The following is an 18,870-nucleotide window of genomic DNA, read 5'->3' as shown; positions in this document are numbered from 1 at the left end:
GCAGCTCGAGCTGCTTTATCCCATAGATATAAAGCAGATTCCGTTCTATATCCATGGTGAGTACTCTCATGTTGCATTTTTTCAGGTGCCATCAGATGTGTGTGAAACAGACAGAAACAGCCTACTGTACCAATAACACCTTTATTACATATTTTCATAATTATTTTACAGAATCACGTGATTTGTAAATACATCTGGATAGAGAAGTTATCTAATACGGTACACACACTCCCTTGCATAGTCATTCTTCCTGCAGGCTACATAAGCTGTAAATAGGTTTAATTATTCATGTACAAACCATGACAATGATGGATAAAATGTATGTGCAATATACATTTACAAAGCAACATTAAAGTGTCTTAGGCATCCTTCCCTCTGTTGAAGCAAAAGATTTTTCGAATTATTCAAAACGAAATGTCTATGCTGTAAATGTAATCTATTCATAACCTTAATCAAAACAGAATTACAGCTTAATTAAATTGAGTCACCCGAAAATCCGTAATAAGCATTTAATAAAACAAATTATTAAAAACTAACGCTTTAGCAAGAAACTAAGTGGCAGACAGCTGTCAATAAGAAAACAAAGTTACCAAACTTAAAATACAAATTCCAGTTCTCCATTTACCACCGAACAGCATAATAAACGCAATACATTTCACCCCTAACAAAACAAAAGTGTGTCTAGTTGTGCACTGTAAGAACACATTTTATATTATAGTTACATGTTCTAAAACAGACCAGAGCAACATAGCCCCGAACTGCAAAATAAACACACTTTTTAGAGCATAAAGGCAGCATTTTACTCTGCCATAAATCAGATGATGATGAAGAGGAAGAATCTGATTATGGTGCATCTGCAGCAGTTGTCTGTTGTTGCTGATGACTATGATGAAGGCTCAGATGATGCAGTCCATGATGTGAATCTGCAGGCTATCCAGGTCTGGTAGGATCTCGTTACACTTGGGGCAGACGTGCTCCGGGATATTCCCCTGCTGCTGCCAGTCCCTGGCATCACCACCTATCAGACACACAGTGGTATGGTAACTCTATTCCCTTATATACACACAATTACATCATTTATCGTTGTTGTAAATAATGTGAGATGGAGAGGAGCAGAGGGTTTTCCATCATAAAAATAAATATGAGATCACATTTAATTGGCAGAAAACAATATGATGTGCCCTGGCTTGAACCTTGCAAAAGCCAGGTACTGTCCGGTACCTCTGGCTCCTTCCATGTTGTGTGGAGCAGCACCTCCATGTGGATTGCCTCCACGTGGCATGTGTCTTCTCTGCATATCGCTCAGAGATTGCCTACAGAAACCAGACGTAGTCAGGCGGTGGATCCAAAAATGGCAGTGAACGTGACCCAACATGACCAATCTGTGATCACATGACCAATATATAATCTGATGCGCACCTGCCCAGTGAGTCCATCTCGTCCTGTAGCTGAGTGTTCTGTTTCTTGACAAAGTCCAGCTGAGCAGACAGACGTTCTTTCTCCTCGTGAATCTTCTCCCGAGCGGCTCGCTCCGCGTAAAAGTCAGACGAGTACACCTCCGCCTGGACAATGAATGGCACACACGCATTATTAAAATGATACCCACGCATATAAAATCAGACAGACAAAACATTTGTCTATACGTGTCAATGATTATAAAGGTGTGGCTGTATTGTTGTATAGATATGTCATATACAGAATGGAGTGTATTGGTTATACATTTAATTTCAGCCAAATAAAATGTAATATTCAAAAGATATTGTAAATGTTGTTTAATTGAGGGACTAACAACGGACCAACAAGCCCCTGGGGGGGGGCTTGGGTCTAGTTCTAGAAGTGGAGCATTAACCTTGCTTGTGCTGTTTTGTTGAGATCACACTCCTCAGAGAAGCCATGAACGGACCCAATTTCTATATTCTGCTTCTTGCTGGAGTCTTGGTCAACGGGCATCATTTATATAATGATGCTGTGTATATGGAATCAGTTGATCATTTCCTTGCTTGTGAGTTGCAGAACTCCGATGGGAAAAACTATTTGACCAGCCCTTACAGTTTAACTGCCCTTCAAGACAATCCATCTCCCACGTAAATAGTGTGAAAAGGCAAAAGGCTGTTCTTATCTGCTTACTATCAATCTTCTACCAAAATGAAATGTCTACTCCAATCATTAGTGCCGTTTTACTTTTCATCACCAATTATAAATCAAATGATCTCATTGTTCTGCATAGACCAGTAGGTGAGCTGCACTGTACTGTTGATATTGGGCATATCAAATAAAAAAACTTCAAATGCATTTTTTGTTTTCAAATCATTTCAACTATTAATATGTGCATTGTCATGTATCTAATATCAGTCAACATGTCAACTACTATGAAGACCGTGTGTGGGACTTTGTGAGTGCAAAGACACATTTGTCTCAAGAGCCTGAGTGCCTCTGGTCTCCTTACGTAAATTACTTTGATCAAGAGTTCAGCTTCAAATGCCCCCAAAACTATGTCCTAACTGGGGTGAACAGCTATCACACTATGAGGACAGAAGGTGAGTAAACCTCAATGTTTACCAGATCATATGTTCAATTGGTACATTTCATTTTTTCCCAAATACTTTGAGCGGTTGATTGAGCCTGCTTGGAGTGCCATATGAGCAGCATTTGCACTTTTGAGACTATTCCATTGGTTCAAACCAAGTGCCACTGAAGTATTTGAAAGAAAACAAGTTTTTGACAATCTTGACTGTGTGTTATACTATACATGTATGATTTCCATCACTGTGTCACAGGTGGAAGTTCTACTGCTGTCGAGTCAACAGCTACCATAACCAGGACTGTCAGTGGACCCCCTATATCAACTACTTTGATGAGATCATCTCTTGGCAAGTCCCAGGCCTGAACTACCTAGTTGGGGCCGGAAGCTACCATTCAAATTATTATGATGGAGAACAATGTGTGTGATGTAGTTCAGGGGAGCGATGTTTCAACAACAAGAATCTTTACCTCAAAATGTATTGTGTACTTTCAGAGACCGTCGTTGGAGATACCAGTACTGCACACGGAAGTCAAACTGCTGATTATTGAATTCTTGACCCAAATGACGAGTAAAGATGGCCTACTACCTTCTTTCTTGTGTTTCATTGAATTATTTCATTCATTAATGCATATTCATATTTAAAATCAAGCCAGTCTGAGTTGAAGTATACTTATTATTTTTTAAATGTAAAAATAAAATAAGAGACAGTGGCACCTATTTCACCTCATGAAAATATAAACTGTTACACTTTTTTGGAAGGGTACTTAGCCTGAATTAATTGAATTACTGGTTTAACAAAGAAGCTGCCTTCACTGACAGTCACTCAAATGTCACTTTTAAGAGATGCTGTACAACTCCAAATGTTCAGAGTTCACTAAGTAAATAAGAATGGTTTAATATTTTTCCAAGTGTGAGAACACACACACACAAACCTCCAGCTCAACACAGAATAATTCACATGACACACACACAACTAGATTGAGAACACACACAGAAAACCTACCTGAGCCTGAAACACAGAGATCGTTTCCAGCTCCTTCTCCTTCTGATACATCTCCTGCTTCATGACATCTATCTGCTGTTGCTTAGCAGCCAGGGCCTTCTCTGCTGCATCCAGTCTGGTCTGCAGGTCTCCCACCTCCTTAGTGACCAGTGGCTGGAGGCCACAAAGAGGGCAACGGTCAGATTCATCACCTTCACCATGCCATACCATTTTGACAAAGGGCAAAGCAGTGCAAAGTGCCAAACTAGACTGATTTCTGTTTAACAGAGGCTAAGTAGTGTGGTCACCTCTTGGTTCTTGCTCGCTTGCTTCAACTCGTTGTAGTCCTCGAATAGCTTGGTGTAGGCATCCTTCAGCTGGGTCAGGTTAGTCCTGAGGAGGGGAGGGGCAACTGACTCATGATGACTAAGGAGTATTTAGATATAGAAACTCATGGCATTGACCAGTGGAAACTGATAGGGGGGGGGGGGGGGTGGGTTCAAAAGAGGAGCAGGGAATTTCTGTCCCAAGACCCCACCCTAATAGTGTTGGGTAGTAGGAATATGTCTGAGTGAGAGTGTGCGTGCATGCTTGACTGTTGTCCCACCTCTCCTCTCCAGCCTTCCTCTGCTCTAGCTGGCTCTGGGCCTTCATGCTTTCCACCTGCAGCTTCAGTCTGTCATTCTCACTCTGTACCTCCTGCTTCTCTACCAGCTGGGCTGTCAGGGTCACAACCTCCTGCTCCACATCCCTACATCTACAGAGATAGAGAAATACAGAGAGTGGGATAAAGGGAAAGTGTGTATTGGGGGAAAGGGAATGAGCAAGGTTAGCATAGTTTACATATTTCCATTGTCTATGTAGCTCTCTCCTCTCCGTGTCTCTCTCACCTGTCCTGCAGGTTCTTCTTCATGCCCTCAGCCTCGCCCAGTTTGCTCTGAGCCTGCTGTAGCTCATTAAACAGGGTCATCATCTGAGCCTTCAGATTCTCCACCTCTGACACAGCCTGACACAGAACAGAGAACAGTCCAACACACTGACAGTTCTGATCGAGAAGCTAAGGGTCAGGACACTGTAATGGGGACATTTAATAAAGTTAATATTCAGTTAAGAGTAAATAACACAACGCTTAGCACATTTGTGTTTTCTCTTCCTGTAATACACAGGATTTCCAGGTTTTATTTGGGACACTCGTGTACTGATTGATGGTCACTAGACTTGATACTGAATGTTATGTATTGTTCATGTCTGTTGATAGTGATTGACGCCAGACTGGAGGTACAAGGACCGAGGACAATGATTGTTATTGTATTCTGGGACACTGATTCTGTAGCAGCTGATGTTGTGACTTCCTACAGGCCTCTCAGCGGGTTTTTACAGAACATTGGTGGAGTGAGACGAGAATATAAGGGCCTGCTTCTGTGCTGGAGGTGTCTCCCTGTTGCAACTTGTATTAAACCACATTGGTTTACTTTAAATCATCTGGGAAATCCCTATTACATACTGTACATTAATACATTTCAATCTCAATAACTTGCGTGTTCTTACAGGGTGAGAGACAAGCTCTTAACCAGCTTATCTGTGCATCTACCTTCTCCTTCCCAGAGTTCTGTTGGGGCTCCTCCGCTGGTTCTGGCTCAGTACCACATGCTGTGTTGGCTAGTGCTGGGGAAACCACCTCTGGCAGTAGTGAGGTTTGTGTGGAGCTCTCCGTGTTAGTTTCTTTCTCCTCCAGCTCTGTGATTCTGAAAGACATAGGAACATCAGTCTTCGGTTCCACCCAAACATAAAGCCCAGGCAGAAATGCGGCCCACCTGGATCTGGTAGCCTGGAGCTCGATTTGTAGCCTCTCCACCCTCTGGGTCTCCTTCCTCAGGGACTGGAGCAGCTGGCTGACAGTCAGCTCCTCAGACTCCTGCCTGGGTACACTCATGTCATACCTGGGGTCCCTTTCATTATGATACAGCTCCTTTCCAGTATCCTCTTTCTACACACACACACACACACACACACACACACACACACACACACACACACACACACACACACACACACACCAAAATCAAGACACACACCCTTTCAATATGAATGGATGGAGTAAGTGAGTGTCACTCACAGCAAACCTGATCTCTATGAAGGAGTCATCCTCTGACCCCTGACCTGTCTTGAGCTGGAGTTCAGAGTTCATGGCCACCAGGTCATTCTTCTCAGCCTGCAGACGCACCAGTTGGGCACGCAGCGCCTCCAGTTCTGAATTCTGATTGGCTGTCTCGGCCTGGAGGTGACACAGCACAGATAAAGACAAAACAGTCTGCCCAGCAGTACATCTATCTATCCATATTCTACTATATATATTTTTTAAACACACCATCTTTCTTTTCTAAGCCTCTTATTTTGTTATACAAAATCTACAAAAATCCTCCATACAATAATTTCTCACTTAATAAGCGGATTGTGTGGTCTAGCCAGAGTAACCTTGTGAACACTAGCCTTCTCTCCCTCTCTCTCTCTCTCTCTCTCACACACACCTGTCCCTTCCCCTCTCCTCCACCCTCCAGCTCCTCCACCTTCATGCTGAGCTCCTGGTTGTGTGAGGAGAGGGCCTCCATACGGCTGCGTGCCTCATCCAGCCTCCCCTCCAGGAACTCCTTCTCCTCCCTCTGCTTCTCCCTCCACACAGACAGACCCTCGAAGCGCTCCTTCATCGACACGTTGGTTTGCTTCAGCGCCTCTACAGGGGAAGATAAACAGAGAGTACATTACTGTAAAACACACAAAAACACACACGGACAGAGCAGTCAATCACTTAATCAGCTAGTGCAAGACAATCAGAACCTCATATGCCGTAACATCCTAATGTCCCCGCCCCATACAGGAGATTCTCAATGAGCTTTAAGGCTGAACCACATTCTGGTCCCCTCTCCATGCCTCACCCTTCAGGTCTCGGTTCTCCTGGATGAGGCGGTTCATCTGCTGCAGCGTCTCCTCCAGGGTGCCTGTGGTGGGGCTGTGGCCGGGGTGGGAGCTCGGACCGCGGGAGACGTCCCCGTTCACCATGGGGGAGCTGGACGCCATCACTCTACAGCAAGGTGAGGAGGTGTGGAGACATGCAAGTGGACAATACATTCTCAGACCATGGAATACACTAGAATGAGAATAGGGATTCTGATTCTAGCGAAGCCCCGTGCAAGGACAATCAGATGTTATATATCCTCTAGATCTGTATGCATCAAAACAACAGCACGCCTTGTCAGAGGTGTGAAGGAATACTATTGCACACAATTACTCATGTACACTGGGCAATATCCGTTATTGAATAATCTTATCAGCAGCTGTCACGTGGTAGGAAGCTCAGCAGCCTGCCTGAGTGTGCTGGCCACTTTTCATGTAATTTAATAAACCTCCACAGGTCTGTGACGGAGTGTATATCGTAGCGACCTTAAAGCAACACCTAGCGAACTCCTCAAGAGGTTCAGACCTTTTGGCGTAACGGACCTCTTGTTGTAACTCAGTGTTTCCCAAATTCGTTGCGCGTTTTCATTTCTGCCCCAGCACTACACAACTGATTCAAATAACCAACTAATCATCAAGCTTTGGGCAAAAAACAAAATGTGCACCCCTTTGGGTTGCGAGGACCGGGTTTGGGAAACACTGGTTAAACTGAAAAGGTTGCGTGTCAAACTCATTCCACGGAGGGCTAATTTTCTGCTTGTTTTCACTCCTCCCTTGTACTTGATTGCTACGTTAAGGTTACTGATTAGTTAGGAACTCCCCTCACTTGGTTGTTGGTCTTAATTGGACACAAATTGAAAGCAGGAACCAAAAACCAGCAGTCACTCTGCCCTCCATGGAATGAGTTTGACACCCCTGGGTTTATTGTGCTTTCAAGACAACCGGGAGCTAGGGGAAAAAAACGAGGTCGAATCATGACGTCAGTGATCCTAAGGTTCGGGAAATCGGCGCTCGAGAAAGAGACCGGAGTTCCCAACTTGGAATTCGGGGTTGGATGACCGTTCAAAACACTTTCAAGACGGAGCTCGTTTTTTTTATACCGAATCCTCAGTTGTCATGAACGCATTTAACTCGGAAGATTTTCCAGTTTGTGTGAACGCGTCATAAGGTGTTGGCTTTCGCTGGACCGGTGGTTCAGTCCCAGTCGGAGCTAACCCCCAAATACTCTAAAATAACATCACAAAAGGCACCACTACCGACTCAGAACATGGGTTGACTGACAGCTGCCAAGGCTGCCCCCTTTTCTCCTACTCCTTTCTCTTTCACTTCCTCATTTGAAATTCTACCAAACATTACCTTCAACGATACAACAATGTACCACATTTGACTGCTTCTTTAGCTAGCTGGGGTAAAAACAAGGTGAAAACGAAATCATACTTCCCAAACTGTTAGTGCGTCACATTATACACCTAGGCCTAACAAATTAATCGCGATTTCAATACTCACACGTGATTAAAATACACCTTGAAAGAACTCGGATACTTCTTTTCTAAGATCAAAACACTTCTGTTTCGTTTTTCTTCGGACTTGTTATTGGTTTACAGCATTTCCTTGTCTTAACGTCACGTCACAAAAAAGGGTGTGTGATGATCAAATCTTCAATCAAACGGAGTACGCTGGTTTGCCTTCAAAAGCCGTAGACTCATCTATATATTTTGCAAATCAGTGAATATGCTGCGTTAGTGACACCCTCGAACTGACCCACAGAGCGGCTGACAGTGACGTCATGGACTGCTATTCCAGCGGGTTTTCCCGTAAGGAGTGACCTTGCACTTTTGGTCAAGGAGTGACATTTGCCTGGTAAACCCATTACATATGAGATCAGAAAGCCGACTAATCAAACATTTATTTGACAATTTCATTGGAGAATTGAGAATTTATTCAGCCTATATTGTAGACTATTTTCACATCAATCTAATGAAATAGGACAGCCTTTTGCCTAATTTACCCACCATCTGCCTACTGCACTATGACACTGTATAATTATAAAAACATAGAAACTGAGTAGTAAAATGAGTGTATGACTATGAAGGATGAGAGGCTATATGGGCACTTCAGAATGAACAATACAGTGAGGTATAATTGGCTTGCCTTGGGACCACAAATGTTGTTGGTTTGCAGGTCCTTCAAATGTCCACTAGATGGCAACATTCGCCTGGAGAAAAAAAAGTGCATGGAAAATCCCTGCAGCAGTCGGCTCGTCTCGTGTTGGCAGTTGTTCAACCATATGAAATGTGAGTCAGAGGAGGCTGGTGGGAGGCGCTATAGGAGGACGGTCTCATTGTATGGCTGAAAGGGAATCAATGGAACGTATCAAACGTATGGAAACTACATGCTTGACTCCGTTCAATTTATTCCATTCCAGCCATTTCAATGAGCCCGTCCTCCTATAGCTCTAGTCTCCTCTGGGTATGTATGTATCGCCATATGATATTAAAAATATAGGCCTACATTATGTCATTGGCTAGTTATTAACAATCACATATTATCGTACTAATAAATGCTTACACATATTTGGACAAGCAAGCATGCCTACTGTTCCTTGACAAATACTTTAATGCACAACATAGACAAAACTACATTCATTTGATTTGGCCAAGAAATCACACAATGCTTGACGTGTCAAAAAGAATAAACAAGCAACAACAACAAAAGTAACAGAATGAGAGCGTTACGCACACCAGCGCGCATGCCTGCATTCCTCCAAACAGTTTCAAATATTTCTGTAATAAAGCCTATTAAAAAGTATTTGTAGTAAAACAAGGGCGGTTCAATGATTGGCTGTGTAAACTTTGGTGCAGTCTCATTGGTCGGAGAGATCTTTGAGAATGAAGGTGCTTTGAGGAGCCTTCTGGAATGTCTTTGAATGGGACTGGACTTGCGCTGCACCGGGCTCAAAAAAATGCGCACTTAAACACTGGGTCATAACATTGGATTATCTGTATGTGGATATACTCTGTCTTTAACGGACTGACAAACGGACTCAGATTTAACGCCAGGAGCACGTCTGTTTCTCTGTGTGTGATCTGTCAAATAGTTTTCATCAACTTTGAACTGGAACCATTTTAACGGACTATAATTCAACAATACGACCACAGTGCCGTTATTATATGCCCCTATCACTGGATATAAAGGAACTTTTATTGTAAATGTTTTTATATATTTATTTCCATCATCTTTTTTTTATCGGATTTGTGCCAGACATGACGACCTTTGCCCCTTTGCTTCTCGCTCTTGGCTCCATGGCGAGCGTTGCGTACGGGTGCCAACTGCCCACCGAGTGGCGTCCACTGAGTGAGAGCTGCCGTGCGGAATTGGCAGAGATAATTGTGTATGCCAAGGTGCTGGCAATTCACCGGGAGGAGTATGGCGGGGCAGAGGGCATCTACAACTCTCTGTATGGTTATGAGGGCGCTGAGGAAGGGTTGCTCTACTCCGCAGAGGTGGAGCTCATGTGCGACCAGGCGTGGGGCAGCATGCTGGAGGTGCCGGCGGGCTCGCGCCTCAACCTGACAGGGCTGGGGTACCTGTCGTGCCAGTCTCACACCGTGATGGAGAACTACTCCTATATCTTCTTCCTCCGGTGAGTCAGGATGACCTGGTGAGTCAGGATGACCTGGTGACCGGGAACCTGTGTACATCGCACAGAATCACAAATACATTTAAGAGTGTGATGCATCATAAATACACACAAAAACATGACATAGACTTTACAGTATATAGGCCTACAAAATTTAGCTGCTCTATACTCGTCTTTCTCGATGTACTGGGTGATATAATACAGACTTGAGCCCCTTTAGAGGTCACGTTTTGACCCTATAGGAAGCATGCACTCAGTCACTCACAGTGTTTGTTGGTTTACCTCCTACAGGATGGATGAGAACTACAACATCCAGCCCCACGGGGTCAACTTCCAGGACGCCATCTTCCCAGACACCGTAGAGAATCGCCGTACGTTCTCCAGCCTGTTCCAGTTCTCCAACTGCTCCCATGGCCAACCCCTCCAGACCTTCTCCCCACAGTGGGACCCCCAAGAGGACAGCAGGGTAGGCCACGCAACACACTGCATGCACTGTACATAATGGGGGGGGGGGTGGGGACAAAGAGAGAGAGGGGGAGGGAGAGAAAGGTAGCTAGAGGGGAATATGGGTTTGAGAGGGAGAAAGAGAGATAAAGGGAGGAAAATAGGGGAAAAGGTAGATGAATGGAGATAACAAGAGAAAGGGGCAGGAAGAGAGATGAGAAGGCAGGGTAGGGTCTTCTGGGTCCAAACAGCTGGAAATAGAAGTTCTACCTGCTTGTAAAATGTCAACAGACAGCCACACGTGCACACACATGCATGCACGCTGGCACACACCTACCGTACACACACACACACAGATGTTTGTCAGAGCTTACGTAGCAGAGTAGGGTTGTAACTAAGGCAAGCTATATTAAACTCTATTCTTTACAACCTGCTTGCCCCTGGATACAGCAGGTGCTCACATGTAGCTCCCCTCTCTCCAGATGTGTGTACATCTGCAGCAATCATCTCGCTGACCTTCAGAGTAACGCACAGACACACAGTCAGACATTCACCTCTGAGCCACCATCATCCTCAGACAGTACTCTGTTGTGTGAGATGTATTGACGTGTCTCCTTAGCTATAGACACACAATTTAAGAATCAGACACAAAGACCGCACCAACACACAAGACTGCCCACCCAGCTGACCGTGTGTTTGTGTGTGTCTAGGTCACGCTGCTTAACTAGACTAACCTGACTCTGAGATCAAAGCAGTCATTGATTAAGTCATGAGACCTCCTGTCTCCTCTGATTCCCTAGGCATGAGATGTATTTCTACTGAGGTCAAGACAATACAGACACACACTCAGCCATTCCCAAGGTTCACTGGACCAAAGACTGTCGCTGACCTGGTCACATGCTCCTAGTCATACCCCTTCGGGTGTTCACAGATCTGTAGACCTGAAAGGACTGAATAGGTGTTAGCAACATGCTAGAGGCTTCGCTTGGCCATGTATGTGGATTACACCTACGTACCCATTGTTTTCAAGACCTGCAGACACTGAAATGGAACGGGGTCTCAGGGAGACTGGAGTGGAGGGATGATGTCATGTGAAACCTCAAGAGGTACAGTGGTCAGGTCTGGTCCTTCTTCTAGAGCATGCTTGTCTATCCCAGATGAGCATGACTGTAAGTCGCTTTGGATAAAACGTTGTCTATCCCAGAGAGCCTGACTTGTGACACGCAGGGTGTCGAGTTTCTGATGGGTTAACGGGTTGAGAGGTTAGGGGTTAAAGACACTGCGTGGCGTGAGCCCAGGTACTGACATGCAGGGGTCGTAACCTTAGGAGGGGGGTGTGTCCATGTGGAGGAGCAGATGTGTGTGTTGTCAGAGCTTACGCTATGGAAATATAGACAAAGTTAATGGGAGAAAAACAGGCTTAAAAATGACACTACAAACCCTGTGGGAACCGATCAATGGAACCACAGCTCACCCACACGCACACGCAGTGGTGTAGTGGAGGGTAAACGCAACTGAATGCCGTTTACCCCCTTTTTGCTGGAAAATGCATTGAAAGTATAAGGAGTGTTACTTTTTTCACAACGGCCGACGATCAGAGTTTTACCCACCTATTTTATTACCACTACGTCACTGCACACAGACACACACACACAGGTGTGAGGTTAACATGTGACTGAGGCTCTCTTCAGCGATGTGTTGGGACAGATGGTGGTTAGTTAGGGATTGGCTGGGAGAGGCTAGGATGATGAGTCTAGCGCTGTCTGCTCTGTAGTTTTCCTGTGGGAACGCTGAGGTTCCAGATGGACATCCCATGCAGGCTGGAAAGCTGGATGGGAAGGTAAGATGAGAGCGCCTCCACTTACACCCAAACCCCCAATTAGCACTCGATTAAACCCCTTCTTATGCACTCCAGAGCGGTTCCGGAGTGCCAAAACGAATCCATGGACATTTTGTCCTCAGAACTCCTTCTCTCAAAAGACTTCCTCTCCTTTATTATAGAGAAAAGCCTGCAGTGGTTGATAAATGAGAGATAAATAGAGACCGGTAAGAGAGAGAGAGAAAGGAGGGAGGAAAACAAAGACATATTGGGGAGAGAGAAAAGAGAGGGAGAGATAGAGACTGGAGTTATAGGGAGATGTCGGGACAGATCTGGGTCTCTCATATGAACAAATGCCCAGTCCCGCAATGCTTCTCCAGCCTAAATGCAGGATCGCCTCTAAGCATCTTCATAACAGTCAGTGTGTTCTGTGACTCAGTCAGTCCTACCTGATGTCCAGAACTGTAGTAATAATAATAATGCAATAGCCCTCCCTTTCTAACCCCTTTTAATGTTTCATTTAGTTGAATTCAGTCACAGCAAGGGTAAATACTTTGTCATCTAATGCACCCTAGCCTTCTTCCCTAGGGCATGGAAATCTCAAATTAGACCCCCTTCCGCCCAACTCCCCCATACATGCACTCAGTGGAGTATTCAGTGTGTACTCTGCCAAACAGAAGGACAGTGTATGCTCCATACTGTGGCTGCCACACTGTAACGTGAGCAGACCTGCATGCATACATACCAACTAAGATCCAAGGCGAAATTTGTCGTCCGTCCAGGTAGCCAGGAAAGGGCTTTACAAACCTTCCACTAGGGGCAACGGTGAGCACTGTTACCATCAAGTATGAGTGATTTCGTCAGGCGTTGTGGATGGGGATGGTGGACGGGCGTAAACTGCAAGCTCTGGCTCCAAGGGTCGTGTGTTAAATCCCAGTGCAAATCTAACCATTTGGAATGAATGCCTAATTGAACTGTCATCGTTTCTGTTGTAACAGTAACCCTATCCCAAACTTAACCACCGTTGAGGACGTTTGGATACATACATGTTATGTTAGGAGAAATGGAAACAAATGTCAAAATCTGAAGTCAAATTGGTAAAATAGTGGGATCTTGTTGCACATTCAGTATCCTCCCCATGTGTACAGTACACACACACACACACACACACACACACACACACACACACACACACACACACACACACACACACACACACACACACACACACACAGACGGTGTTTAGATTAAGGTTTTACAGCTGCTCAGAGGTTGTAAGAAGGAGGACCTCAGTTCAGGTCAGAGGGTAGACTGCTGTGTGTGGTAATGGGTTTGTGTCTTTCTGTGTGTCTCTGTGCCTGTTTCTCTAAGTGGTGTTTACACAGATGATCCTCCACAGCAAGCAGTTAACACCCGGATGTTTTGACAGGTGGTGCTGGGGATAGATCGATGGATGGGTGGATGGTTGGGAGTTAGCTTTGGATAATGTCCCAAAGTACCAGGTCCCTAGCCCGCGACTAATGTGGTAAACAGCGAGGGAGAAACGCGACACACTGGTCTGGACAGGAGTCCGTTTGTTGGTGCAATATTAGCACAAAAAAATGTTGAGTTTGGATAGTTTTTTTCCCTGGGGGCTTGAGAACTCTCGTTGTTTAGATCTGAAAATCCAACAGGTGTATTGGAAGGGGGCTGCACTGTCCCTGTTGGTTTTGAATCAGTCAAAAAACACAGCCCCCTTCATTTGTCTAGCAGACAACAGCAAAACAAGCTTTCCAGATTCGGAAGTCAGAAAGACACTGGGTTTGGTTTCAGGCAGACTGCCAGGTCCCTGGATTGGGTGCAATGTCCCATTTAAACTGCTGTGTGCGTGGCCGTGCACCTCCTCCAGGACTGCCACACCGGAGAAATGCCAGGCTGCACAGAAAAGCAAGTGATTGAACTTCACTGAGACCACCTCATTAGTTTACACTATATAGATCAACGTTTTTCTGTGATCGAATCAACATTATGTCAGCCCATTTCCAATGCAACAAACCAAAACAAATCTAACTTTGCAAGATTGAGTCTTATCTTCTTGTATGTAGAGCCAGAGCGCAACGGAGTAGAATTCTACTGGCAGGGGCAGACCATGAGCGATCAGTTCAGATCAGAGCGCAGAGCCGTGGTGTTCACATTTGTTGATATTCTTTGCTAGTTAGCGAGTTATTAGCCCAGTTATAGATAAGTATAGGTGAACAATGGGGAGATTCTGCTTCCTACAAGAGCACAAAACGCGTAGGCTACATTTCAAGCTGTCTTTGAAAAGCGATTTGATAAAATCTTGTCTTTATTAAAAGGGCAGTGTTGCATTTTGACACAGGCTTGAATATACAAATACGCAAATATGCAGAGGGTTAGCCGATATTTGTTTAATTCTCTGTATGGTAATAATAATGCCTTTTATTTTGTAAAGATGTTTCTTGCAGCATACAATGCAAGTTACAGCCACCTATTTGGCCCATGGTGTTACAGACCAAGTAGAAAAAGATACAAAAGCAGTGATACGAACAAGAGCAGTTTGCGGGTTTCTTCTTTGTTCCCATGTTATTAAACTGTTACCAATGCACCTGCAAAAAAGATAGTTCAGATGTGCGAGTGCCTTTGAATTGAGTTAGAGACCAAGTACAAAAAATTCATAATAAGCCCTTCATAATGTAAAAACGTTTAATTCAATGTAGGCCTGCATTTAACACCACATATTAGGCTACTGTAGGCTATATCATAGAAATCAAAAGCTATTTCCATGTGAAAATGTTATGGGATTGGCTCCATTGGTTTAGTTGGCTACTGTCTAAAATAGTAAGGGTACATCCTCAATGTTCATGGTAGATGCGTGGCGGATTTTGCAAAAAATGTCAAGTATCCACTCACAAAACCTAACATTTGCTCAGTGCCCCCAAAAATGTGAGGGAACTTTGATTGGGTGGTTTAGTTTTTCTGAGGTAAACTATCACTACACTGTGTTAGAAACAAATTTACATTATTTGGTAACCCTGCGCTGGGTAAATATTGAACATATGCTGGGTTATCTTTACCCAGCTAGTTGGGGGGTGTGAATAACCCAACCTGTTGGGTTGTTTGGATTACCCAAACATGGGTTAATTTAACCATCAGTTGGGTTTTTATTCAGATTTATGTTGGGTAATGTTATGTAATTCAATGGTTATTTTCAGGAGGTGTGGCCTATTAGGGGTGTGTATTTCAGGGTTCTTTTTTGGGCCACCCGTGAGAGTGAATGTCATTTCAGTTCATCATGTTAAGTTTGTACACTGCACATTTCAATGTTTCTTGAATATTTTTGCACATTACGTTCTAATATACAATTAATAACATGAATTATATATTGTAACAAAGTGGTACCTTTCCAAATATATAACTCACACAAGTGTCAGTATTCAACCTTAACATGTCATGACAATAGAACAGATGAACTGGAATTAGTTACCCTCACAGGTGGCCAAAAACAACTTCCTGAAAGCTACGCCGCTACTAAGCCATGCCTCCAGTGTTCTGATCTGATCTGGTGGGTCATATCTCAATAACCCAACATCAACAACCTTGCTCTTTTTTTTATAGGAAACAACTCAACTAAGTGACCCAATACCTGCAACCCAACAGTTGGGTCATTCAAACAACCCAACATATTTTTGGAGTGCACACTGTCTGCACATTTAACAGTCAGGACTCTAGTACTGGACTTTAGGAGTTACAGCATAGAGCTAAATTATTTGAACTATCATGTTTTTCCTCCCAGATACCACTTTTGTTTAAAGGGAGATGGGATGCTCGTTAGGGCAGAATGTTTTGAGAGCTAGCTATTGGACAAAAACACATGTCAACGCAACCCTCTGGGGATATATTAGGGGCCCGGGGCCCTCTGCAATGCCGACCTGAAGCCTAACGTAGCATTAGGAGGGGAAACCCCACAGAGAGGTCTCGCCGCCTCCAATGAGCTGGAAAATGATGGCCCCTCAGAACCGCCATAACTCCGGGAGAGATGATGGGGTACTATATTCCACAGAGGCTACATTGCACCTTGACTCATTGGAGGGGGCGGGACTAGCTACAGTACTGTTCCTCAGAGCTTCTTCCACCCAAACTCATGATAAGTGGGTCTTAGAGCCCTTAAAGAGTCAGGGCCCCTACTCCCTGTGGTCTCTCTCACAACCCCTGTGTTCATCAAGCCTGAGCATGTAACACGCACGCACACACACATGCATGCACACACACACAGAGCATCAGGTCTGTCAGAAACCCTTAGGAGAAGAAAGGCACCAGCCAAGGAGAAGTAACTAAGGCGGTGGAGATAAACGAACCAAAGGAACACACATTGATGGGAAGATGTCGTCACTGGGGCTCTCACGCTCTCCTCCTGATGCCAACCGACAACATACTTACTGGCATGCTGTATTCGTCCATGTTTACAGAAGACCCTCAGGTCAACTTCCCTGTTGCACTGTGCTCAAATACATATTCAGACACTGATTTCACAAATTGAGTGTCATGCCCTTTGAAAATGGCGGGACACAAGTATCATCGAGTTGTACATTTAAAAAGTTCACCAGATAGTGCACCCCCTTTAAAATGATTAGGTGAATGACACTTCTGCTAATAGATATTTCCATCCAATGTTGATTTAATTTCTCTCTCTCTCCACACCTCTCTTTCTCACTCTTCCTCCTCCCTCCCCATCCCCTCCAGCTCCTGTGCTCCTCGGTGCAGGGGGCTCTGTTCGAGGAGGAGGAGAAGAGCAGGAAGCAGCAGGAGCGCCTGGGCCAGCTGGAGAGGAGGAACAGGCAGCTGAAGGAGCGCGTCCGGAAGGTGAAGCGCTCCCTCCGGAACGCCAGGAAGAGCCAGCGCCAAGCGGAGCAGGAAAGGCAAGGGCTGGAGGAGAGGCTGAGGTCAGTGGAGAGATGGGCTGGGCACCACCTCAATACTATCACACAGGAGGCTACGCCCAGCAGATACCAGGAGACTGTGTTACCACACACACCGCTTTAGTCTTTGGACTGGATGTTGTTAAAGACTGCTGGGCAGTCTCTCTAATTCCTGTTGTTCACAGGCACACACTCAATACTCATTTAGTGCCATATATACTGTAGTTCCTACACACATTACATAGAGAGGGCATCAAGTAGCCCTCGAATAGCAATTTTGTCCAATTTGTATTAGTGAATGACTCGAGAGAATGAGAGGGAGAGAGATAGTGTATAGCTCCTATTAATACACAACACTGTCATACAGCTGATGGATAGACAGATGAAATGATTTAATGTAGAGTGAGTATATGATGAGTGAATGGCTAGAGTGAATGAAGAAAGTGAGGTTACTTTCTGGTAGGTGTGTCTGTGGGCATGTGGTGTCTGTTGCTGTCCTCGTGTCAGCACCACCAAAGAGAATGACTATGAGGCATTGGGATTATTATATATGAATGTATTACTGAAGCTGCATATAAACTCTAATCATGATTACTAACGCTTGGGTGTTTTATTTCCAGATTACACAATCTGTTGTTTTTGGCCAAACAAACTAAACACAAACTGAAATTCCATTATTGGTATAAAAAAAAGAGGTAAAGAAAAGAGTGGAGGATGAAAGAGAGAGTTGTGGGTTGCCGTTACAGGCTCAATGGGTTTCCCGCTCTCCTCCAGGCACTGTGGGATAAAGCCAGATGTGCCACCCCCACAGAGACAGACACACACACAGTCTTCACTGCCCTCCCCTTTCGCCGGAGTTCGTGTCCTAAGACTTGAACCTCATCACGAAGACCCCTACAGCCTCAATCTTCATCTGGGTCTGTGAGCACAGGAAAACAAATACCTGTAACTGTAGGGGACAACACACACACACACACACACACACACACACACACACACACACACACACACACACACACACACACACACACACACACACACACACACACACACACACACACACACACACTCTACTATAGTCTGTCAGTCTATGCTCGGGACACAGCAGAACGGAATGTGCTTGCGTGCTTTTCTGGGCAGGAGAGAGGGAGACGCTCTATCAGTCTCTGGATTGGCCCAGAGAAAATCACCAACATACCAGCTCAGATCCATCTACAGTTAATCAGATGGACCCGTTGCCTGCCATTTTCTAGAAGCTAGAGATGAGGAAAGGGACAGAAGAATGAGGAAAAGGATGAGGAGGGGGAAAAGCAAGACAAGGAAGATGTGATGATGGAGTAGGAAAAGGGGGAGAACGAGGAAGGAGAGAAAGATCGTTCTGGTTGCTGTTTCAGTGTATCCCATCGATTGTAGGCCACCTATGGAGCCTAAATATGAGAGAGTGGAAGGGAGGAGGGGCTGTGTATCTGGGCACAGAGGAGAGAGAGGGAAACACTTTAAATGGCAAAAAAGATCAGGGAACCCAAAACCTCTCAACTATCCCCCCACACCACTCACACGCACCATAACCTCTCGTCCAACAACAGCAGGCCC

At 44.8% G+C, this 18,870-nt stretch overlaps 2 protein-coding genes across 3 annotated transcripts; one reads left to right on the top strand and one right to left on the bottom strand.

Moving 5' to 3' along the window:
- Positions 1 to 122: 122 nt before the first annotated feature.
- On the bottom strand, positions 123 to 8,200 carry LOC124013710 (optineurin-like). 2 transcript variants are annotated; one of them, XM_046328155.1, is made up of 13 exons: positions 7,965 to 8,200; positions 6,440 to 6,585; positions 6,035 to 6,237; positions 5,623 to 5,781; positions 5,321 to 5,493; positions 5,098 to 5,251; positions 4,397 to 4,512; positions 4,114 to 4,263; positions 3,815 to 3,899; positions 3,528 to 3,680; positions 1,420 to 1,562; positions 1,194 to 1,313; positions 123 to 1,018 (listed from the first exon to the last, which is right to left on the bottom strand). In XM_046328155.1, the coding sequence occupies exons 2-13, from the start codon at positions 6,579 to 6,581 to the stop codon at positions 1,012 to 1,014; spliced, it is 1,605 nt and encodes a 534-aa protein (XP_046184111.1). In that variant the 5' UTR covers positions 6,582 to 6,585; positions 7,965 to 8,200; the 3' UTR covers positions 123 to 1,011. The 2 variants fall into 2 exon arrangements, with proteins under 2 accessions (XP_046184111.1, XP_046184110.1); XM_046328154.1 differs by having other exon boundaries at positions 1,222 to 1,313; positions 7,965 to 8,198.
- A 1,133-nt stretch (positions 8,201 to 9,333) lies between these two features.
- Positions 9,334 to 17,871, top strand: LOC124013623 (coiled-coil domain-containing protein 3-like). The gene is made up of 3 exons (XM_046327958.1): positions 9,334 to 10,101; positions 10,390 to 10,564; positions 17,102 to 17,871. The coding sequence occupies exons 1-3, from the start codon at positions 9,668 to 9,670 to the stop codon at positions 17,399 to 17,401; spliced, it is 909 nt and encodes a 302-aa protein (XP_046183914.1). The 5' UTR covers positions 9,334 to 9,667; the 3' UTR covers positions 17,402 to 17,871.
- The last annotated feature ends 999 nt before the right edge of the window (positions 17,872 to 18,870 follow it).

This window comes from Oncorhynchus gorbuscha, linkage group LG25 (assembly GCF_021184085.1).
Source record: "Oncorhynchus gorbuscha isolate QuinsamMale2020 ecotype Even-year linkage group LG25, OgorEven_v1.0, whole genome shotgun sequence".
NCBI classification, from domain to species: domain Eukaryota; kingdom Metazoa; phylum Chordata; class Actinopteri; order Salmoniformes; family Salmonidae; genus Oncorhynchus; species Oncorhynchus gorbuscha.
The sequence above is the reverse complement of the archived record's forward strand: the minus strand, read 5'-3'. Positions and strand labels throughout refer to the sequence as shown.